This window comes from Dromiciops gliroides, chromosome 5 (assembly GCF_019393635.1).
Source record: "Dromiciops gliroides isolate mDroGli1 chromosome 5, mDroGli1.pri, whole genome shotgun sequence".
Classification (NCBI taxonomy): domain Eukaryota; kingdom Metazoa; phylum Chordata; class Mammalia; order Microbiotheria; family Microbiotheriidae; genus Dromiciops; species Dromiciops gliroides.
The window spans coordinates 208874142-208900047 of record NC_057865.1 but is presented as its reverse complement, the minus strand read 5'-3'; the positions used below and the strand labels follow the sequence as shown (position 1 = coordinate 208900047).

General features: G+C 34.7%; 1 protein-coding gene across 6 annotated transcripts in view; it reads right to left on the bottom strand.

Annotated features, from left to right (window-relative positions):
* Positions 1–25906, bottom strand: part of PPHLN1 (periphilin 1) — a 185560-nt gene that overhangs the window by 30423 nt on the left and 129231 nt on the right. For all 6 annotated transcript variants that reach the window (XM_043968058.1, XM_043968061.1, XM_043968057.1 and 3 more), the window contains one exon: positions 24686–24826. In XM_043968058.1, the coding sequence (XP_043823993.1) occupies positions 24686–24826 (141 nt within the window). The remainder of the gene's footprint in view (positions 1–24685; positions 24827–25906) is intronic.

Sequence of the window (25906 nt, the reverse complement as noted above, 5' to 3'; positions counted from 1 at the left end):
GGACCTGTACACTGACTTAGAAAACCACATATGTTCTGCTGTACCTATATTCCACTGTATTTTTATTGTGTGAAATATTTCCCAATTACATCTTTTTTGTTGTTGTTGTTTTGGTGAGGCAATTGGGGTTAAGGGACTCACTCAGAGTCACACAGCTAGTAAGTGTCAAGCGTCTGAGGCCGGATTTGAACTCAGGTACTCCTGACTCCAGGACCAGTGCTCTATCCACTGCACCACCTAGCTGCCCCCCAATTACATCTTAATCTGCTTCAGGGATACTGGGGAGTGTTGTGGACATTCAAATGGCATGTTTGACATCTCTGCTCTAGCCCAATTTGACTGTTTTATCCGCTCATGGATCCCAGTGAACAAAAGAATACCCCTGAATATCAACCAATTCAGGATTTTCCCACCAGAGTGGTCTGTTTATAAATAAAATTTTATTGAAAGCTTTCATTTTTATTATAACTACATTTTCCAATGTGTCCTTCCCTTGCTACTCTCCCCAGAAAATCATCCTGCATAAAAAAGAATTAAAAGAGAAAAGCAAAAATCAGTTCGGCAAAATTAATGTATGTAGCATTGAACAGCCACAGTCCTCCTCCTCTAATTTGTTGGGGGAGGGGGGGGAGAAAGGAGGTAACTGCATTTTTCTTCTTTGGAGCTAAACTTAGTCATTAATATTAGACAGCACCCAGTTTTGGTTTTGTTGCTGTTCTATCCATTTAGATTATTGTAGTAGTCTATTGTGTATACTGTTTTCCTAATTCTGCCTACTTCACTTTGTATCAGTTCATGTCTTCCCATAATCCCCTGAAACCTTCATATTCATTATTTTTTGTGGCATAGTAATACTATACCACATTCACATACATTTACCTAGTCATTCCTTAGTCAATGAGTAATTATTTTGTTTCTATTACTCTGACTCAACAAAAAGTGCCACCATCAACATTTTGGTAGACATTGGGCCTTTGTTTCTGTCTATGATTTAACTGTATGTGCCTTTTTTTTTTTGAGCATGAACATTTTAGTCACTTTCTTAACATAATTCCAAATTGTTGTGAAGAAAAGCCAGATCAATTCATCATCGATGAATCAGTATACCTGTTTCTCCATAACCTCTCCAATGATTATTCTCATCTTTAGTTATCCTTGCTCATTTGATAACTGTGATATGAAACCTCAGAGTTGTTTTGATTTATATTTCATTTATTACATGTAATTTGGAGCAATCTTTTGAGTGGTTGTTAATTGCTTCATTTGAGAACTATTTTTTTTCATATCCTTGGACCACTTTTCTACTGGGGAAAAGTCCTATAATTGTTTTAATTCCTTACATATTTTATATATCAGACCATTATGGGCTGTCCAATGCAATTTTACCTTAACAGATAATTTTCCTCCTTATTTCTACCTAGTAATGATTGTGTTTACGCAAAAGCTTTTCAATTACACAAAATCAAAATGATATTTCATCTTATGTGATCCCCTCTAACCCTTGTTTGGTTAAGAATTCTCACCCAGGGGCAGCTAGATGGCACAGTGGATAGAGCACCGGTCCTGGAGTCAGGAGTACCTGAGTTCAAATCCGGCCTCAGACACTTAACACTTACTAGCTGGGTGACCCTGGGCAAGTCACTTAACCCCAATTGCCTCACTTAAAAAAAAAAAAGAATTCTCACCCAGCCATAGTTGTAAAAGGCACTTATTTTCATAATCTTCTAATTTATGGTATGGTTATTTATATTCAGAAATTTTATCCATTTGCAGCTTATGGGAGGATATGATGCCAGATTTTGGTCTAAATCTAATTTCTTTTTTTTTAAATCATAAAAGTATTTTATTATTTTCCAGTTACATGTAAAGATAGTTTTCAACATTAGTTTTTATAAGATTTCTAGTTTGAAATTTTTCTCCCTCCCTCCCTTCCCCCCTTCTCAAGATAGAATTATGTGTACAATCACATTAAATATATTTCTACATTAGTCATGCTGTGAAAGAAGAATCAGAACAAAAGGGAAAAACCTAAAAAAAAAAGAAAACAAAAAAAGAAAAAAAGTAGAAACAGTATGGTTCAATCTGCATCCTGATTCACAAGTTCTTTTTTTATGGATATGGAAAACATCATGAGTCCTTTGGAATTATCTTGAATCATTGTATAGTTGAGAAGAGCCAAGTCTATCACAGTTGATCATCTGTCAATGTCATTGATACTATGTACAATGTTCTCCTAGTTCTGCTCATTTCACTGAGCATCGATTCATGTAAGTCTTTACAGGTTTTTCTGAAATCAGCCTGCTTATCATTTCTTACAGCACAATACTATTCCATTACATTCATATACCACAACTTGTTTAACCATCCCCCAACTGATGGGCATCCCCTCAATTTCCAATTCTTTGCCACCACAAAAAGAGTAGCTATAAATTCTAATTTCTACCAAATGGCTTTTCCCAGTAGTTCTTGGCAAATACGGAGTTTTCCACCAAACAGTTTATGTTCACAAATTTAACAAATGCTGAGTTTAGTGAGTTAAACTGTTTGTGATTCTACCTTATCTAACATGTTGCACAGATCAACTTTTCTTCTTTTTAATCAAAACTAAAACTTTTGATGATTTTTACTTTAAAATGAGTTACAAAAATGTCATTCTCCTTTCATTTCTCCTTTTTATTTTCATTCTTTTCTTGGAGATAATAAACCTTTTGATTTTCCAAATGAATATTATTGTTTATTATTTTGGACATGACAGCTATTTCTATTTGGTTCCACAGGGCCAAATCAGGAGCAACATTGATAGCTACAAGGCAGAAAAACTCCCTAACAATTAGTACTGGCTCAAAGTAGAATGAGCTGACCAAAGATTTGGTTAGTTCCTCCTCCTTGAAGGCCTACATAACAAGCTAGATAATCACTTGTTGACTATCTTATAGTACAGATTCCTTTTGTGTGTGTGGATTGGATTAGAAGGCTGCTGAGGTTCCTTCCAAATCTCAAATTCTGTGATCTAGCCCTATAAAATACCCCACTGATAACTTAAATCGATAAATCTAAGTTGAACTAGGCAGAAGTCATTTATTGTTACACTAATCTAGTCCAATAATGAATAAATATCAATGAATAGCTAAGATATTTTTTATTTCTTTAAAGAGTATTTTGTAATTGTACTTGCATTTCTTGATATACTGATTCTCTGATACTCCACACATTTTATTTTCATCCTGGGATTTTATTACTGCTAAGTAGAAACACTGATGATTTTTTTAATGTTTATTTTGCATCCTGTTACTCTGTTGATGGTAATAATTGACTTAGTTAGTTTCTCTATTGATTCTTGTGTTAAGTAAAACAATAGGCAGAGGGTATGAAAGGGAAAGAGAGCTGCCCATGGGAAGAAACAGAAAGAATCATTAAAGTTTATCTCATGACTTAACCCTCCCCCTCCAAAATAGACATACACTTTGACTATAAGTTGAGATTTTTCACTTGGATCAAAATCCACTATCCAGTAATCTTAGTAAATTTTCTTCTGTATATATGATGTAAGCATTGAATACTCATTAAATAATGATTTTCCTATTTTCATGGTCTCCAGGTGTTTTGTGATTTCAGCATAGGTTACAAAGCCATGGGCATTAGAGAGCTGATCTCATTTTTTGCTCTTCTCTCCTCAATGAACTGTTACAAGATTTATGAGAGTAGAAAAGCCTTCAAGAATAGTGATCTTCCTAAAGAATTCCATCACACTGGCTACTTGATTGTAAGTTTTGTACTATACTAGTCAGTATGCATTTGGGGAAGTGACTAGTAGCTTGGAGAGCAGCAAATCTTATCCTGCATGGTAAGGGGGCAGTAATAACAGTTTAGATGATAGTATTATCTCTGCTGCCATTTTAAGTTTGACTTTATACCCTAAGGACATCAGAAAACGCCATAAACCACTTATTGAAGAACTAATTGCCTCTCTTTCACATGAATCAAACATGAGTTTAATACAGAAAGCCAAAAAAAAAAAAAAGAAGCAAAATAAAGCAAAAATAAAAACAAAAGAAAATACAGAAAACAAAATCTGGCTCTATTTTTTTTCCTCAAAGTATGCAATTTTGTCCCAGGGTATGACATTCTCTAGGCTATTTCCCTCAATTTCTTTTTTTTTTTTTTTTTTTTTTGCGGGGCAATGGGGGTTAAGTGACTTGCCCAGGGTCACACAGCTAGTAAGTGTCAAGTGTCTGAGGCCGGATTTGAACTCAGGTACTCCTGAATCCAGGGCCGGTGCTTTATCCACTGCGCCACCTAGCTGCCCCCTATTTCCCTCAATTTCAAGTCATATTTCTATCCACAAAATTAGCTAGAGAATTAACAATTCAGGAAGTTCATACTTATTGGGGGAAATTACTGAGAAAGATATTGCTTGAACTTCTTTACAAGGCTAAAGTAGATACTAAGAAGAGACTATGATTGAATACTGGACCACTTCATAAAAACACAACTGGCTTGGTATTAGGGACTTTCTGTGAATATAAAATATAACCTTACTAATTTGGAATAAGAGTAAATCTAATTTAGTGAAAAGTTCAAATGACATAGGAAACTGGGAATAGCTCCAGGAATTGATACCAATGAAGTGAACAGAATTAGAACAATTATACAAAGATGACATTTTAAAGAAAAACACCTCTGAAAGATTTTAGAAGTCCAATCAATTAAATGACAAATCACTAGTGGAGAGAACTGAATATTAATCACAGTACTAACTTCCTGCCAGAAAGAAAGACTTAAAATGAATGGGGAGATGTGCACTTCTAGCCATGGTCACTGGGGGAATTTGTTTTGCTGGACTATTCTTATGAGGTTTCCCTTTTAATTTTCTTTTTAAAAACTGTTAAATCTGGGGAGTGGGACCTCAAGAGGGGGAACATATAAATGCTTGCAAAAATAAAAAAAAATAGGGGGCAGCTAGGTGGCACAGTGGATAAAGCACTGGCCCTGGATTCAGGAGGACCTGAATTCAAATCTGACCTCAAATACCTGAAACTTACTGGCTGTGTGACCCTGGGCAATTCACTTAACCCTCATTGCCCCACAAAATTAAAAAAAAAACAAACCCGAATTACATCATACAGAAACAATAGTTTATTGATGTCATGTACAATAATTCAACTACTCGTTGCAAACAAAATATTTAAGTTGAATTCCTGCCAAGGCTTAGCTGGATCAGCAAAGGAAATTCATTTGTAAATTAGTAGAATTTATCTGTATCCACAGTTTATGTCCCTTAAAATCTTGCTTATCATATAAATATACTAGCCAAAACATTAATAGCACAAAAATAAGCTTTAGTTTATATAAAGCAGGCTTAAGTTTTCAATTACTAGAGTCTTTTTAGTATATACTTTTAGAATTAGCTCCTTGAAGAGCCATCAACATAAGAGCTACATCTTTTCTTCTATTGTGTAATGACACAGAGGAAAGACAAGAAGAACTAAACTGGATCAAAATGCTACTTTGTAAGCCCAATTTCTACTGTTATGGACTTGTACTCAAAGAAGGACATGCCTGTCCCAAACTAAATACACAACAGACTATTCAAACTAAAATTAAATTTAAATTTTTTTCTCTTATAAACAGCAACACTACAAGTCTGATTAGCTTTACTAACTAAAAATGAAAAAGGAAAAAAAAGGAAAAAATAATTTACATAAAAGACTCCACATTTTAAAACTAAAAATCAGCAGGCAACACTGATGCAGAAATAATACTGTTTAAATTGACTATACTTAGGAAGCTTAAAGGATTCAAGCCAAGTAAAGTCAAAAATTAAAATACAGAAACACTGCATGAAAACCAAAAGGAGATCTTCATAGTTCAACCCTTTTCTTAAACACTTTGAATCAACTTCAATGAGTCAAGGTAGTACTTATTTAAGATTGCTGAAGTGGGGAATTGACAGGCTCTGTATGCCAATTATATAACAGATACTGGCCCTGTGTGACTTAGTTTTAAGAACAAAAGGAGCTAAACTAAGTTGGAACGGTTAAAACAGGCTTAAAAGTCTAATTTTCAGCATAATGGTTTTAATTACATTAAAAAAAAGCATGTAATCCTTCACAAAACTAAACTGATTCAAGGCTATTTACACTGTAGTCAAGTTTTAAACTTTGTTTTCTTAGTTATACTGATGAAAGAATTTTAATCATAGAGCGTCAAAAGTATGTTAAATTAATTTTTTATACTTTCCAAGTTATTTTATAAAAGAATACAGAAAGTATAATCACTTTAAACTTGATATAATGCATAAAAGATTTGTCAGGCTGAGTACTCTGTTAAATTAAATAACTCCTACAAAAGTATTTTATAGTAAAGTTCAAAATTAAAAGAAACTATAAAAAAGGTTTCTATAAAAGTTTCAACAACTGTTAAAAGAGTGAAAAAGTCCTTATACAAATGCATTTAGTATTCGTTAGTGCAAAAAAAAAAGTATAGAAGAGTAAATTTCTCATTTTATTTTGCCTTACCTGTTAACATCCCAGCTCTGTCACTTACTACCTGCTGTGTGACCTTAAGTAAGTTACGTCACCTCTCTGGGTTTGAGTTTCCTCATCTGTAAAATGAGGGAATTGGACTACATAGCCTCTGAGGTCCTTTCCAGCTCTAAATCTATGATCCTATAATAATCCTAAAAAGAATGACAGGATTTGAATGGGATGACAGGGTAGTCAATCAGAAAACAACCATATAAAAACAGTTATATTTCAATTATAACACCTCTCTTGAGACTGAGGTGTTAAGCCTTCAAAAGAAAAATCTGTTTCATACCTTACCTTTTCAAGGAAAAAAAATGTCCCTAACTAACTGTCTTGTTTGTGGGTTGGGTATGTGTGTATGGGGGAGATGCAGGTTTCACTTCATATCCATCAAACTAGAAAATATGATAAAAAATAAAAATGGTCAAGGTGGGTTATGGGGAAGCAAGCTACAATCTTGGTGGAACTTTGAACTAGATCAGGGCTTCTTAAACTGTTTCCACTTGCAAACCCTTTTCACCAGAAAAGTATGACCCCAGGTATACAGATATAGGTACACATATAACCTTTTACTACTGCCAATTTTTGTGACCCCCCAATTCAGTTACATTACCCCATATGAGGTGGCAACCCAGTTTAAGAATCTTCGAAGTAGTATAACTAGTCTGGAAAACAATTTTAAATTATGTGAGAAGGGTGACCATACTGCTCTTACCATAGTAACTAACTCATTCCACTACTGGCTACATATACAAGGAGGTCAAAGATAGTATTTTGGCATTTATGCCAAAATACTCAGACCAGCATTTTTTGTGGTAGTGAAAAACTAGGGGGAGAAAACAGCTAAAGCAAACAGTGGGGCTAAACTGATCTAGCTGAATTATGTCAGGACTTCAACAAGCTTCATTCTTCTATAACCTTGCCTTGACTGTCAGGCAGGAGTAGGAACTGGTCAATCACTCTGCTGTCCCTCATACTTCACATCAGTAACTATTCCAAGAACAAAGATCCTCCCAAGGCTACTCCTGGGATAGATAATCTACTCAACATTAAGTCCTGGCTCAAAGTGTCCTGACTGAAGGTTCAATACTTCAAATATGGGGTTGCTGAGCATCCTATAGGTATGCCCCTCCCTAAAAGACTCTTTTGTGGAAGGTTTATGTATTTATTATCCAATTATCTATTCTCAGAGTCTACTAAAAAATGATTTTGGGTCTAAGCTCTTTTTTCAATTGTTCAATTAAAGAACAGTAGCCACAAATTGACACTACTGAACTTATTTTAAGGATTGGGGAGTAGGAAGGATGGTGGGGAGGGAAAGGAGACTGAGTATTTTCTTTCTTCCCCTTAAAGAAAGAGGAGACCCTTTTTCTAATTCAGCTCAAGCTGGTTTGAAGAGGAAGTTCTGGAACTAATGGGACAGTAAGAAAATGTGCATTACTGTTCCGCAAAATGGATTAAGAAACCTTTAAGAAGGGGGCAGCTAGGTGGCACAATTTGAGTTTCCTCATCTGTAATCCTCCTGGATTCAGGAGGACCTGAGTTCAGATCTGGCTTCAGACACTTGACACTAGCTGTGTGACCCTGGGCAAGTCACTTAACCCTCATTGCCCTGCAAAAATAAATAAATGAATGAATAAATAAATAAATAATAATAAAAAAAAAAGAAACCTTTAAGAAAAAAAAAAATCAGCCAACCTAACTCTTAAGTGGGTGGAAAACAGCACTGAGACTGTTTGTCTTGGGCATTGATACAGGTGGCCTATTACTCTGGGGTTACTAACTTATTAGAATGGCTTTCTAGATATCAGCCCCTCTGCAAGCAATTATTTTAGGTCAGGCACTGTGCTAAGAGATAAGAATACAAAGAAAAAACAAAAGTCTTTGCCTTGAAGAAGCTTACATTCTAATGGGCAAGAATATATGTATATAGATATGACAGTATACATAGGACAGAGAAACAGGTACATACAAGACAATACAGATTTGATAGGACAATAGTTAGCACAGATAGAAGGATGAAGGGAGGGTTTTTGCAGAACAGGAGAGACATGAAGCAAGGATAGAATAGGATTGCTTTAACAAGCAGAATGGAATTTGCAGTTATTGGCTTTCTTAGCTTTGTCTTCTGAGTTACTCCTGATCCCAGAAGAAAGCAAGGTGGAAAATTGTGGGAAGATACCCATTATAAATTTCCCCTGGCATTTTTTACATATTGCTTATGTCACAATTACTTGTACACATGTTTTATTTGTGACATAATAAAAAGTTTGAGAGATTAGAGTTTCTGGGTAATCATTTTATTAATCATGCTAGTATATAATTAACAAAAGGGATTTGTGACACTTTTGAATGACACACTCAACACTTATATGTCCTTGGAAGAGTGGGTGTTCCTAAGGGTGGCAATGGACTCTGATTGGTTAACAAGTAATAAGAGAGAATGAATATTATAATGAGGTAGAACTCTTCTAAAAAGGGCTGGGAGCTATGACTGTGTCATTTACTTCCAAACACCCCCCAGTTTGGGGCAATCTAGACAAAGATCTACCCCCTTGCCCAAACCTACCCGAGTGGAAAACAATGGGTTGGAATTAACCTTAAAAAAATTTTTTTTGAGGTTTTCTAGTTGTGTGAGGCAACAAGTCCACCTGGATAAGACAGTCTAGATGGGCTAATAATTTGTTACTTAATAATAATTTCTCTTATACTTTCCCTAAGCCCTTTGAAGGATGTATTCACCAGTATCTCATGTATATATACATGCATTATGCATGTCTAAACATACAAAATACACATACAGATCCATTTATGTGTGTATATATACATTTGTTGTCTATCAAATATATATATATATATTTGTTGTGTATCAAATATTGTTTAAACAAAAGAATAAGCCTAAGCAATAATAACCAATTCAATCTTCTAGTCAATTTCAATCTTGATACTTTTTATTGTCTTAAAAAGATTCTTCTGAACATACTTTTTTTTTAAGCATAAACGAATAATGTACTTTATCAAAGTCTTTTTTTTGCATCTACTGAGATTATCATGTGGTTTTGGATTAAAAAAAGATAAATTACATAGATCATTCTCCTAATGTGGAAACATCCTTGTATTTTTAGATAAACTCTTAGTCATTTAGTTTGCATATATGCTTGCTTTTTCTTCTTTTGAGTATAATTTGTGTAGTATAGAATTCTTCATCTGGAATAGGAGATTTACTGCCTCCCCTTTTAGTAGTTCGTTTATATCTAGTTCTATTTTCTCATCTGACATTGCATTTTTTCAGTTTTGGTCTTTTGTTAGTTTGGGCACTTTATAATTTTGAAGGTATTCCAACTATTTCTTTAGCATCATAATTTTATTCAGTATAGATATTTGCTTTTAGCCCTGTACCTACCTTCCCCTATCTACTCACCCATTCCCCCCTTCCCTATAAGAAAGAAAAACATTCAAGCAAAGGTAACCATTACATTCCACAGATCCTTTGTCTTATAGCTCGCATGCTTTCGCTCCTAATTTCTACCTCCTCCCCCCCCCCCACCCCCCATTCTCTAAGATTCTGTTGAAATCCTATGTCTGCTGAGGCCTTTATCAGCCCCTACCCATTACTAGTGACTACACTCTGAGATAACCTTCCACTTGAATTGCACATAATTTTCATATAGAGTTATTTGCATACTGTCTCTCTTGTTAGAATGTGAACTCCTAGAAAACAGTGACCATGATTTTGTGATTTTTCTATGGCTAGCACTTAGCATAATGCTTTAAAAATGCTTGTTGACTCAATGTCACAGGTGAAGAGGTAGGCAGAAAACACAGAGAAAGATTATTGATAGAAGATGAGGAAGAAAGTTAAGCAAATAAAGCAGAAGAAAAAAGTACAGAAAAAATGGAAATAATACTAGGTTACGAGTAGAGCAGAGCAGAGGAAAAAAAAAAAGAACAGCAGATTGAAGAGGCAAAAGAAGGGAATACTAAATATGTGACACAAAACCATGAAAACTACCAGTTAAGTAATGGAGGTAGTGCCAATCTAGGAAATAAGGCTGGAGAAATGAGTAAACAGGATCATTCAAGAAACAAATTCAGAAGAAAAGCACATCTACAAATCATCTACAAGCAAAGCTTCAAAAATATTTCCAAAAGTTCTTAGAAGATATAAGGCAAGATTTTTTAAAATGATCATATAACTGAAAGAAAGGAAAAAATGGCAAAGAAAATGAAGAGTTATAGAAGAAAGAATTGGAAGAGGAATCAATAGCTTGGAAGTTATACTTCTAGCACTGTCCTAGCCAAAATTCAGAGGTCCCATCTAAAATAAAAAAATAAAGTAAGTAGCCAGAAAAAAAAGTTTTTTAACTAAGGAATCACATTCAAGATCACATAAGATCTGGCATTTGCCACTATGAAGGAGAGTAGAGTTTGAAATAAGGCATAATAAATAGGGGATAGGGCATGGGAGAAGTCTATTATATTTTGATGATCTCAACAGAAAAAAGGGGGAGGAAAACAACATACTAGGAGAATATGAGGAAGGAAATAGAATGTACTATCTTACATTATCATGCTATTAGGGAGGAAGGGGTGAGGGGAGTAGGCTACCCATAAACTTTTATTTCACCTGGAGAAAGAAGAATGACATACATATATACATATACATACATGCATGCATGCACATTGTAGTTAAACTGCATGTATCAATGTATGTAATATGAATATATTATATGCTTTACAATCATTTCATCTAAAGAAATAAGAGTGAGGAGCTACATATAAGTTTTCAAGTTGTTACAAGAGATATCAACTGCATTTAAAAAAGTTCATTAAACGGCAATCTCTTTCCAATAGTTTCTTGAGATATAGGCTAAAACATCCAGAAAAAACAACTGTGGAATCTGAATGCAGATTGAACCATACTGTTTCTACTTTTTCTTTTCTTTTCTTTTTTTTTGAGGTGTTTCCTATTTGTTCTGATTCTTTTTTCACAACATGACTAATGCAGAAATGTGTTTAATGTGATTGTACATATATAACCTATATCAGATTGCTTGCTGTCTTGGGGAGAGGGGAGGGAAGAGAGGAGGGAGAAAAATTTGGAACTCAAAATCTTATAAAAACAAATGTTGAAAACTATCTACATGTAACTGGAAAATAATAAAATACTTTTATGATTTTAAAAAAATTTTAAATTAAATTTAAAATTTAAATTAAGATATAGAGTAAAGCAGTCATTCAATAAGCATTTATAAGCACCTATCATGGGACAGAGTTGTGTATTTCTTTATCTTCAAAATGAGAATAATAACACCTGACATATAGAGTTGTTGTTAGATCAAATGAAATGACATATATAAATTACTTTGTAAATCTTAAAGGGCTATAAAAGTGCTGGCTTTTATTATTATTATTATTATCATTATTTTCTTTTTCCAGTAAAGGAAACTGAGAAGGAATAGTCAGTGTCACAGAAACCTAGAGAGAAGAGAGTATCAAGAAAATGGGAATGATTGACAATGTCAAAGACTACAGAGAGATCAAGGAAGACTTGAGAAAAGGCCATTATGGATTAGACAATCAAGAGATCACTGGTAACTTTGGAGAGAGAAAGTTCAATTGAATGATGAAACCAGAATTCAAACTTTGGAGAGTTAAGAGATGAAGAAAAAAGTTAAAGCACAGAGCACTTTTATATTATTTAAATGCTGGCTTTATCATGTCATAGTACTCTTAAATAAAAGATGTACCTTTTAATCTAAAGTAGAAATTAAGATGTTTCAGAGTGATGATAATAGAGATGAAACTAATTCATTTTATAAAATGTTCTCCTCAAATATCTGTATTTGATAGATACTTTTAGGAAAAAAGGAGTACTCTAAAATAAATTAAAGATATTCAAATTCATATAATTCAAAGAGGTGAAGTGATTCCATCTGAGTGACTGATTGAGATATGTATAGCTTTTAAAAGACAATATTTGAAGTTTCCTAATATAAAAAATTACTGCTCTGCAGGAAGAGTTCAGAGAAACCTGGAGGGTCTTACGTGAGCTGATGATGAGTGAGATGAGCAGAACCAGAAGAACATTGTACACAGTATCATCAACATTGAGTGTTGACCTACTGTGATGGACTATATTCTTCTCAACAATGCAATGGTACAGAAGAGTTCCAGGGAACTCATGATAGAAGAGGATCTCCAAATCCAAGAAAAAAAAAAGAAAGAAAGAACTGTGGAGTATAGATGCTGATTGAACCATATTATTTCTTTTGTTTTGGGTGCTGTTGTTTTTTTTTCTATTTATTCTATTTCTATTCTATTTTATTTCTTATTTTTTCTATTTTTTCTATTTAGGTTTTGCATCACTGCTCTGATTTTTTCTCTTGTAACAGGATTAATGCAGAAATAGGATTAATGTTATTATGTGTATATATATATGTGTGTGTATATATCTATATCTATATGTATATGTATAGAGATATATAGATATAACCTATATCAGATTACCTGCTGTCTAGGGGAGGGGAGGGAGGGAGGGAGAAAAATCTGAAATTGTAAAGCTTGTATAAACAAAAGTTGAGAACTATCTTTACATGTAACGGAAAAAATAAAATACCTTATACATTAAAAAAAAAATTACTGCCCTGAAAGTAAAGTAGAATTTTTTAAAAGTATGCCCATTAGTGACTGGATTGGTCTAAACAGTTCTCTCTCTCTTTTTTATGGACTTAGATATTTCTTTCTTTTTTTTTTTTTTGTAGGGCAATGGGGGTTAAGTGACTTGCCCAGGGTCACACAGCTAGTTAGTGTCAAGTGTCTGAGGCCGGATTTGGACTCAGGTACTCCTGAATCCAGGGCCAGCACTCCATCCACTGTGCCACTTAGCTGCCCCAACTTAGATATTTCTAAATATGAATGGTTAAGGAACTCATTTGTCTTGAATAAATGATACATTTGGTCTTATTCCATCTGAACAAAAAATTATGACAGCATATTTGATTCTGAAATATATTTTTGCTCTGAATAAATAAGAGTTCTCTAGTTTATGAATCAAAGAATTAAATCTTTTTTTTATATCATCTGTATTAAATAGGATCTTTTGCTCTCCTCCATTTATGATCCAATAATGTTGGTCTCCTTGATTTTACCAGAAGAAGATATTCTATCACCTGACCTTGACTGTCTGTCAGGCCTGGAATTTTTTTCCTTTTCTTATCTGTCTTCTGGCTTTCTTCAAGTCTTGACTAAAATCCCAACCTTCTGTGAGATGCCTTTTATGTTTCTCCTTTGACATTATCTCAATTTATAATACATATAACTTGAACGTACAGAGTAGTTTAGATATTGTCTCCCCCAACAGATTGTGAGCTCCTTGAGGGGAGGTGCTGTGTTTTTGGCTCTTCGTGTATTCCTAGAACTTAGCAAAGTGCCTACTACATGGTTCACAATAAATACTTGTTCATTGACTGATTAACCTTAGTTGTTTAAAATAACTCATGTTTGAGAAATTTTGCACCAAAAAGTTAAACATTCACATTAATATAAATAATTTATGTCTGTTAGAAATATAAAAAACTATACAACTTTTATTAATAAAAATCAATCTTTATATAAATATATATTGTGCTCTTTGCATTATATATTTAAGATTTTTTTATTGTTAAAATAAAAACAAATTCTTAATTTTATGCCAACGAAATGAGCTAAGCAGATTAATTGCATAGATGTGTTTTATGAAAAGTGGAGGGTACCATATTTTTGTACAAAAAAAATGGGGGGCAGGGGAACAATGTTAAGTAAGCTTTGGGAATCACTGGCTTAACCTATATGAAGATAGTCTTGGAGCTGAGGGTCTACTGAAAGCATTTCAGGTATGATAACATACTAAGGTTACTATGGTCAGGGTAAAGAATCAATCGATCATCAAAAGTCATTATGAAATGCCAACTATGAGTGAGGTACTAGACTCATTTATATTTAAACACTGGAAGATAGCATATACATATAGTATCAGATAAGGAACAAAGGAATATAGAATGATTATATAATAAATATAAAACAGGGAGAGAGGGTACAAAGAGCTGGGGAGATAATAAAAATTTCGTGTAGAAAGTGAGAGTTAAGATACATTTGGAGGGAGAAGGAAAGATTCCATGAAGTAGAGGTGAAGCAGGAGTTATTATTGGAGAGGAGAGTGGATGGCAAGTGCCAGGGGGGAGGAACAGGTCAGGTTGGCTGTACTATAGAGTACAGGCAAGGGAGTAATTAATGTATATGGAAAAATATGTTAAGGCCATGTTGTAAGAGCCAAATTGTTCTTTGTTCATTTGTGTCTAACTCTTCATGATAACATTTAGAGTTTTCTTGTCAAAGATAATGGAGTGGTTTGCAATTTTCTTTTCCAGCTCACTTTACAGACAAGAAAACTGAGGTACACTGGGTTAAGTGACTTGTCCAGGGTCACACAGCTAGCAAATGTCTGAAGTATGATCTAAACTCAAGAAGAGTCTTCTGAATGTCAGGCCCAACACTCTATCTACCATGCCACGTAGTTGCCCAAAAACCAAATAGAAGAACTTATATTTAATCCTAGCCACTAGTGTTAACCAAATATGGGAGTGACATTGTCAGATCCGTGCATAAGGAAAATTACTTTAGCAGCTAGTTGTGTAGAGGTGAGATTTTATGGGGGAAAGATTTGAGGCAGGTAGTCAAATTGAAAAGTTTAACGTAACAGTCCAGACAAAAGGTGATAAGGGTCTCAGGGTGGTGCCTATGTGAAGAGAAGGAAGTAGTAGTATCCAAGAGATGTTGTGGACATTAAAAACAAGATCTGGGGAGCAAATATGTGGAAGAAAGAAGGTGGACAACCAAGGATAACGCTGAAGTTATATATCAGGGAGAATGGAAAAAATTGTTGTACTTTCAATCTTTGGAAGAAGGGTAGATTGGGGGGGAGGTGATAAGGAATCATGTTTCAAACATGTATGGATCATAATTTGTCATTTATTAATAGTTTTAACCTAACCTTATGTGACCAGACATTGTTTGAACCTAGAATGCCATCCTGACCTCAGTAATTTTCTTTTTTATCCCTTAATAGCATTCTTTTCTTTTTTTTTAATTACATGTAAAGATAGTTTTCAACATTCATTTTTTTAAGATTTTGAGTTCCAAATTTTGCTTCCTCCCTCCTTTTCTTCCCTCTCCCCTCCCCAAGACAGCAAGGAAACTGTTATAACTGTTACAGGTTATGTATGTACAATCATGTTAAACATATTTCCACATTAGTCATGTTATGAAAGAATCAGAACAAAAAGGAAAAACCACAAAAAAGAAAAAACAAAAACAAAACAACAAAGGAAGTAAAAATATTGTTCTTTGGTCTGCATTCAGATTCCATTGTTCTTTTTCTAGATATGGAGAGCATTTTCTATCATGAGTATTCTGGAACTATCTTGATCACTGTATTGCTGAGAAAAGCTAAGTCTATCACAATTGATCACTGCACAATGTTGCTGTTACTGTATACAATGTTCTCCAGGCTCTGCTCACTTCACTTAGCATCAGTTCTTGCAAGTCTTTCCAGGTTTTTCTGAAATCTGCCTTCTCATCATTTCTTCTAGCACAACAGTATTCCATTACATTCCTATGCCACACCTTGTTCAGCAATTCCCCAATGGATGGGCATCCCCTTGATTTCCAATTCTTTCCCACCACAAAAAGAGCTGCTGTAAATATTTTTCTACATATGCTGACCTCAGTAATTTTCCAAGAATGCCAGAGATGGCTACCTGGAATACTGGGTTCCCTCAGGTCCTGGATCTATCTAAAATGTTGTTTTAGGTGCCCATATCCAGATCTTATTTTAGAGTCCACTGAAGCACATATTATGAATTTGCTCAAATTTTTTTGAATGTTTACATTTATTACCATGCATTTGAATCTACCTTGCTTTCAAGTTGCCCTTTCAGCAAGAATGCTTAACTGCGTATGTGTAGTTTGTGCGCGGGTACCCTTGTTTAAATCCTACACAATATAAGTCTTCCAAAGCCTGGATGAGAAAGGAGCCCTCACTTCTGTTCAGCTCTTTTTATCTACCAAATGACTGAAGACATTTTAAAACTATTTCAGATTTGTTCAAAGGAAAAACACATTTTAAATTTGGGGAGTAAACTGAGGTAAAAATGGGTTCCTAAATCAAGACAGACAGTCTAATTCCCACACATCTTCTCCAGCAAAAAAACAAAACAAAAAAACACCCATAAACATAGCAAGGTGAATGATGAAGAAATCCAATGAGCAACAAATAGCCTACTTCTTTTACCCTAGAACTGCACAAAATCTCAGTCCATGAGTAAAAGGGGGCATCCAGAAGAGGCAAATAAGGGTAGTTACCTATCCTTAAAAAAGATGTGTGTCTTGCAAGCCACTGTGCTAGAGCAAGAATGCAGGCCTTCTTTGTCAAAGGCCAGAGTGGTCAGAAACATATAGCAGAGACTTTGGAAGTCAACAGAAGTGAAAAGACCAGAGAAGAGATGTGGAGTCAAGAACAGGACAGTCCTGGGGCTCTAAGTTCCCCAGCACTCTAACCTGAGATGCCACAGAGGATTCTGAAAATACAATACTCTGAACCACAAATATTTAAGGGGTGGGGAGCCTAAGGTAAGCACAAGAAGCTAGGAAATCTCAGTCCCTACCAAGCAAGGCCAAATACTAAACACAAAAGTATAGCAGGGGATTAGAGCCTAGCTGTGGTACAAAGCCTCATCACATGAATATGAAACTCAAAAGTAAGATGAGAAAAAAAAAAACATTTTCCACACGTACTAAAGAAATACCTATAAGAAATGAAGAAAGAGGTTTTTCTTTTGTATTTAAAGAAAAAAAAAGTTCTAATAGAAAAAATTAGAAGGAGAATAAATAGAAGATAGTAGAATAAGGTAGGAAACTCCCAGGCTCTCTCAAACTTCCCACAAATAATAAAATCATACATCAAAGTAAATTTTAGAGAGGCATAAATCATTAAAAGCCAGGGTAAAAGAGTCATCAAACCAAAGACAATAGGGAAGAAGTTAGAAAAGATCTGACCTCCCTGGGCAGTGGTCTGGCCTGACTGAATTGCAGATACCTCTAAGCAGGTACTGCAGTCAATAAACTACAAGCCCTGGGAGCAGCAGTGTTGGGGGAATCTTAGTTTTTCTTTCTTTCTTTCTTTTTTTTGGCAGGGCAATGAGGGTTAAGTGACTTGCCCAGGGTCATACAGCTAGTAAGTGTCAGGTGTCTGAGGCCAGATTTGAACTCAGGTGCTTCTGAATCCAGGGCCGGTGTTTTATCCACTGTGCCACCTAGCTACCCTGAGCATTAGCTTTAAGAACTTTTATCCCACAAATGGTATAGGGGTTGGGTGCCTGATCAGGGGAAGTGGGGGCCCTCTGGTTGGGAGTCCAGGTGCTCTGATCAGATGAGGTCCCAGCAGGTGGTTGCAGGAGAGAAGCTAGCACATTCCAGTGAGTGTGGTCACAGAGGGTCATAGGCCCTGCTAGTTGTGGTTACTTGCACAAGAGCAGAATCTCTGGTTTCTGTTCCAGGGCAAAGGGGTGAGCTGATGTTTGCCACAGGGAGCGAAAACATTTGAATTGGCAGCAGTCCTGGGGCCCTGGTTGTGGCTAAGAGTCAGAGAGGAGAGCCCAAGGTTACTTCTCTGAGATCAAGGTGTGAACCAGAGGAAAAGTGACCACATCTGTCCTTGGATTATAAAACAAAAAACCAAGAGGTCAAAGGTTACCAGATAAAGCTAAGAAAGAAACAGCTGGAAAAACTAAGGGATTTAATAAGTTTGAAATGTTTACTTCTTATAAAGGAAAATGATATTTGTAACCCTTAAGAATATTATCATTACTAGAGTAGTCCAAAAGAGATACATTGAAGTCTTGGGACTGAGTTGATTGTGACTGGATGATACTAAAAAATGAAATTGGATAGGGAGAGGTAAAATGCAGCAAATTATCTCATACAAAAGAGGCATGAATGGAAGAACTGTTACAGTGGAGGACAGGATAAGGTGGAGAGTGGCTAATGTGGGAACTTTATTCTCATAAGAACTGGGTTAAAGAAGGAATAACATATACCTTTAGTAGGATATAAACATTTTCTTAACTTACAGAAAAATATGAGGGCAAGGGGATAGGATAAGGGAGAGAATGGGTGTGTAGAAAAAAATTCTTTTAAAAAAAGGAGATTAAACAGCTTAGATGAAAAAGTGTTAAATCTTATCCAAATAATAGACTCCCTGAAAACTAGAGATACCTTTTATTTAAAATCAATAATCCAGGGGCAGCTAGGTGGCACAGTGGATAGAGCACCAGCCCTGGAGTCAGGAGTACCTGAGTTCAAATCCGGCCTCAGAGACTTGACACTTACTAGCTGTGTGACCCTGGGCAAGTCACTTAACCCCAACTGCCTCACTAAAAAAAAAATAAATAAATAAAATCAATAATCCAGAAGACTATTCAAGGAAAAATAATTTAAAATTACTGACCTCCTTGAAAATCATGATTCTACTACTAATTCACACTTTCTCCCCCAAAAGATTAGTACTATATTTTGAGAAATCATACATGAAAACTTTTTAGATCTATTATAATCAAAAAATATAGTAAGAAATAAAAAGAAAAAGAAAGATAAAAAGAATCCACTGGCCACTTCCTGAAAGAAATCTCAAAATTCTCTAGAATGTTATAGCCAAAATCTAGAATTTCCATATCAAAGAAAAAAAAAATTCTACAAGCACCCAGAAAGAAGATATTCAAGTACCAAAACACTACAGTCTCATTACTCAAATATATATGGAGCTGAGCCAAATTTCTAAGATTAAGGCAAATGCCTAATTTATAAATAGCCAAGAAATATGAAGAAACAATATTCAAAGGAAATCAAGTTATTAATATTCGCATGAAAATGCTTTAAATCACTAATAATTAGAGTAATGTATATAAAAACAACTCTGAGGTACAACCTCACATGGCAGGAAAGGAAAATGACAAATGCTGGAGGAGTGTGGGAAAACAGGTACACTAATGTGGAGCTATGAACTGGTCCAACCATTCTGCAAAGTAAATTGCAACTATGCCCCCCAAAATATAAAAGAGTATATAAGCTTTGACTCTGCAATACCACTACGAGATCTATAACTCAGAGGTAAAAGGACCCATATGTACAAAAATAGTTACCTCTTTTTGATGTAGCAAAAAAATTGAAACTCAAGGGAATATCCATCAATTGGAGAATGGCTGACCAAGTTATGGCACATGAATAATATAGAACACTACTGTGCTTTAAGAAATGATGGAGATGGTTTCAGAAAAAACCTGGGAAGACCTGTATGAATTGATGTAAAGTGAAGTAAAGAGAACCAGGAGTACAATTTATACAATAGCAGCAATATAGTAAATATAACCAACTATGAAAGACTTAGTTCAGTACAATGATCTATCACAATTACAAAGGACTCATAATAAAAAGGCTTTTCCAAATACTGTTGTATCATAAAACTGAAGTATCTTTTTTTTCCTCTTTATTTTTATTCCTCTGGAACATGACTAATGCGGAAAAATATTTTGCATCACTTTATATTATGATGGGTATTATAATTGCCTTCTCAATGGGTTGGGGGAGCAGAGGATTTGGGACTGAAAATAAACATAAAACTGAATTTAAAAATAATATAAACACAAAATTCCTGAGAAACCTAGAAATGTAAATTTATTTCCACAAGTGAAATGACATTCTGGTGAAGAAACAACTTTCCTTCAGAATGTTAATGTCTTCAATTAAGCATAGAGAATTAATAAGAAAACCATAGATCTTGGGAGAAACTGTTTCTGTTTATGAGGGTTTGAAGAAGAGAAAGAAAAGGGAGAGTTAAAGAATAAACTCATGTAAAAAAGAGGAAGAATGGGGTAGAACTTGCTATTCCTCATAATCGGGGTACACGAAAAAAATATATGTACAAACATTGGTAGGGGAGGGGGTTGGAAAGGCGTAGAAGATGAATCTCACCTTTACTGGACTGGACTAGACATAAACGAACACACACACACACACACACACACACACACACACACACACACTCTGCTCTTATTTTTTAATTGGGAGAGGAAGGGTGAGAGGAGGGAGGTAACAAAAATGATATCAAAAAAGGGGGAAGACTATTGAAAGTTTTTAAAATATGCAGAAGAGAACAAAAGGAAGCAGGGATGAGCAGGGCAATTTGGAAATTAATGAATGGAATTAATTTCATATTCTTTAAAAAAAGCAAACAGTATGAAATGAATGTTCAGTTTCATATACATTTACATTTTGTATTCTGATATAGATGGAAATCCTCACTTTTTTGGTGTTTAAGTTCAAAATACATTTTCATACTCTTTAACAGATGTTGGTCCTTAAGCTACAATTATTTTTATGGCAGTATTTTGGCAAATACTTGAGTGCTACAATATGTTAAGGTTTAAAGTCCCATGATATGGTATTTCTTATTGCTTTTGAATCCTTGACTACAGGAAGGTTGGTAAAAGCCCATGAAAAATTTTGATAAAAAGTAAAATCAAAGAAAATATTTCTACTGTGTTAAATTAGTATAAAATTATCAAATTGTGCATATAAAATACATATATATCACTTTAGAAATGAATTTCAATAGCCATCTAATACTTTTCATATGACTCCACTAATGAAATGAAATGTTCTCAGGTAAATAACTGTAAATCTAAAATATCTTTGTTGTTTTCTATTTGAGAGTGGGTGAGGAAGCATTCCTAAAACAAGGGACCCAAAATAGTCTATTATATGTTAGAGATTCTATGAATATAAAACAAGGAAATGGATACATGTATAAATAAAATCAATTCTGATGGAATGACAAGAGATAAATTCCCTCAGGTATATGATTTTGCCAGAAACATTTATTAAGTGCTAGTCATTATACTTTAGTATTTAGCACTGGTATACAAAAAGAGGCAAAAGATAGTCCCTGCCCTCAAGAGGCTCACAATCTAATTGTGGAGAGAACAAGCAAATAAATATGTAGGAACAAGTAATATTCAGGAGAAGTAGGAGATAATTAACAGAGGGAAAGCACTAGAATAAAGATGAGTTGGGAAAGGTTTCCTATAGAAGATGGGATTTTAGCTGATCTTAAATTCAGAAGCATGTGTATAAGAGCAAAGACAGCAGATGGTAGAAGCCATCCAAGGTTGAGGCTTAGTAGGGTGCAATTCATGATAAGGGGACCATGGACTCAACAGAAGAGGACAGTGTAGAATTAGACTGGTTTTCCAAAGAGTCAAAGTAGGGAAAAGAGGAGAGAGTGGTTAGTGCAAGAGAGATGACCTAGGTAAGAACTGAAGGGTCAAGGAATTCTATAAGTTCACAATGTAAAAGAATAATAGGGTTTGATAAGGGAAGACGGAGAAGAGGTAGAAAGCCAATAGGTTATGGTCAGATAAGGATTTCAGAATTCTTGAACATAGAAGTAGTGCATTTGTAAGTGATGACAAGATCAAGGGTATGACCATCTTTGTGTGTTACTGAGGTAGTGTGGAGGAGAATCTCACAGGAAGGAGGCTGAAGAATTGAATGATTAAGGTACTTGAGGGAAAGTCCATATATATGTTAAAGTCCCTTAGTATGAGGGCATGAGTTGGGAAGGAGAGAATAATTATGAGCCAGTTACTAAATTCACTGAGATAGAAAGGGGAGTATGTAGAAAAAGTTACCAGGAATTTGACTGGATGGTAGACATGATGACTTGTATAAACCTCAAAGAAAAAGAGATTACTGATTGATGGAGGCAGGATGAGAACCTAAAAGTGGCAACAGAGAACAATGGGGCACTCCCACTCTCCTGCCTTAACCAGTGAACAAAGGGGAGTGAGTAAAGGTGTATCTAGGACTGGAGAGCATAGCCAGGGAGGTGATGTCATTGGGGTAACCAGATTTCAGTGGTTTCTAGAAGATGGAAGGAGTGCAAAAGGAAAAGATTTGAGAATAAAGGGAATTTTGTGGCCTATGAAACAGCCACTATAGGGGGTACAATGGAAGAGATGAGTGGTATCTAACTGGGATTATGGGGTAAGTAGGTTAAAGGGATGAAAATAAGAAATCAGGCTCTGGAAAAAATGGGGTCTGGATAATGATCAATTGGAGTTTAGAATCACCAGGATGTGTAAAGTATAACTAGGTATAATAAATTGCTTATTCCCTTCCTTCCTACTTCCCTTCCCATTTTTGGATTAAGCGTTTATTTTTGTTTTTAATCCAGTTTTTCACCATTTTTCACTCATGTTTACATTTTAAAGTTTCTCTTCACTCCTGTGTTTCAAATGAGCATATTTGAGGGGCAACAGGGAAGGAGCCAGTAGAGAAAAAATAATAGTTATAATTGGGTAAGGAAATTGGGAGGATAGGATCAAGGTTGCCTATCAAGGAGTTTCCCTTGGTATGAAGAAGAGCCACCTCTTCATCTCAGACTGGAGTAAAGGAAAAGATTGTGGAGGAAGATGTCTAAATGATGTGAGATGTGGACGAGAGGAAAAGGGAGATTTCAGTGAATGGTCTAAATTTTTTCAGTGAAGTCTTTAGCTGAGAAGGTATGAGAAAATAGAATGGGAGGCATGAAAAGAAATAAGGTTTGAAAAAGATAATGAGCATGCTGGCATAGCCTGTCAGTATAATGGGATAGTGAATCAATTACAGATGAACAGAATGTTTGCCTTGCTTCAAAGAATGCACAATTGATATTACATTGTCTATGCTTTATAATGTGTTTGTATAACAGTCCATGTATAGAATTTGTGAATAATTATATTATATTAATATATTAATTATACCATAGCTTATTATAATATAATAATTCTTAATATATAATAAATATATATTAGGAAAGAGTATTCATTTTCATGATATGCATCTCCATTCAAAAAAGCAAATTTGACAACTCACTAAAATGAAAAATAATGAATTTTCCATTACTTACATTAATTTTTATTCTTTATTTTTGGTGGGGCAGTGAGGGTTAAGTGACTTGCCCAGAGTCACAGAGTTAGTAAGTGTCAAGTGTCTGAGGCTGGATTTGAACTCAGGTCCTCATGAATCTAGGGCCAGTTCTTTATCCACTGCGCCACCTAGCTGCGCGCCCCTTATATTACTTTTATCTTGACGTGGAAATTATGCAGATTTACCTACATTTAGCATTCAATTTAGTTTAACAAATAAAGAGTTCTTTTCTGATTACTGTGTTAGGGTGGTCTCTAAAGCTGTGGTTGCCAACATTTTTGAAACCCTCAATGAATTTCTGAAGGCAATTCTGACAAGGAGAGCAAAGAGTAAATTGCCTAATGTGATTACACAGGGATAGCTAGGTGGCACAGTGGATGAAGCACTGGCCCTTGATTCAGAAGTACCTGAGTACAAATCCAGCCTCAGACACTTGATACTTACTAGCTGTGTGACCCTGGGCAAGTCACTTAACCCTCACTGCCCGAACAAAAACCAAACAAAATGTAGTTGGGAAATATTTAACAAAATAAATAAGAATGCAACAAAACATCTATAACACTAATGTGATTACACAGGAAATTCATTCACCAACTTAGATTTTTTTTTTTAATAAGGCATGTACAGGAGAACAAGACAGTAAATACAAAAGCTTATCAAAGTTCTAAAAAAATAATGTTAACAGTGCTAAAGTTCAGAATGAGCAAAAACTAGTGACAAATGCTAAGTATGACAAAAAGTGTTGTCTTTAAAGCTATAAATACTATTTGAGTACTAGGGAAAATCTGGATAAAATCCTGCTAAGGTCTCTTCAGACAGTGAAATTCTGTCATTCTTAGTTGGGATAAGAAGTAATAGGAAATTACAGTCCATATATATATAAAGAATTATTACTGTTATATAGAATAATAAATAGAAGAACCTGATGTTGGTAAAATAAAGGCTTTTTTATCCTTCCTTCAAAAAGGGGTCATTATTGACATTTAATGTGAAAGTAAATAATATTAAGCTATTTTTACAATAACCTTCATCCATTGAAATATCTGAGTTAGTTGTAGTTTGTACAGCATATCATGTACTTTTAAAAATCAGAATACCTGTTCAATTTCTTTGGTCTTTGATGCTATTGCTTTTGAGCGATTGGTTGCCTGGTTGTCGTCAAACAGTTCAATACTATCTGTGGCGTTTGTCTCAGGCTCTTCTGATTGGTCATTGTATAATGGTGCTGAAGACCCAGCCTTAAAAAAGAATAAAACTGATATTAAAATTTTTAACAGTGTAAAGGATAATTTTGATTTCATGAAATTAAAAAGATTTTGCTCAAGCAAAACCAATGCAGCAAAAATGAAAAGGAAAGCAGGAAACTGAGAATTTTTTTTTTTACTTTTTACAAGTTTCTCTGATAAAGGCTTCATTTCCCAAATATGTAGGGAATAAAGCCAAATTTATAAAAATAAGAGCCATCCCCCAACTAATAAATTGTCAAAGGATATGAACTGCAGTTTTTTAAAGAAGAAATCAAAGCTGTCACAAAAAAATGCTCTAAATCACTACTGATTAGAGAAATACAAATTAAAACAATTCTTAGGTATGACCTCATACCTATCAGATTGGCTAACATGACAGAAAAAGAAAATTATGAATGTTGGAAGGGAAGTAGAAAAATAGGCACACTAATACACTGTGCTGTTGGAGCTGTGAACTAATACAACCATTTTGGAGAATAATTTGGAACTGTGTACAAACTGTGCATACCCTTTAACGCAGTAATATCACTACCAGTTCTGTATCCCAAAGAGATCATAAAAAAGGGGAAAGGATCCACATATATAAAAATATTTATAGCAGCTCTTTTTGTGGTGGCAAAGAATTTGAAAGTGAAAGGAGGCCCATCAACTAGGGAATGGCTGAATAAGCTATGGTATGTGACTAATGAAGTAATAATGTGGTTTGAGAAATGAGGGGTTGTTTCAGAAAAAGCTGGGAAGACTTATATGAACTGATGCAAAGTTAAGTGAGCAAAACCAGGGTAACAAAGTATACAGTAACAGCAATATTATAAAAATGATTAACTGTGAAAGACTTAGCTACTCTGATTAAGACAGTGATTCAAGACAACTGCAAAGGACCCATGCTTACCTTTGGAGAGAGCATTGATAAACTCTGAGTATAGGTTGAGTATGCTCTTTTCACTTTATTTTACTTTTATATATACCACACCAAAATATATATATATATATAAAAATATATATATTTTGGGGGTGTGTGGTCTTTTTTTTACAACATGTCTAATATGGAATGTTTTTCATTATATGTAT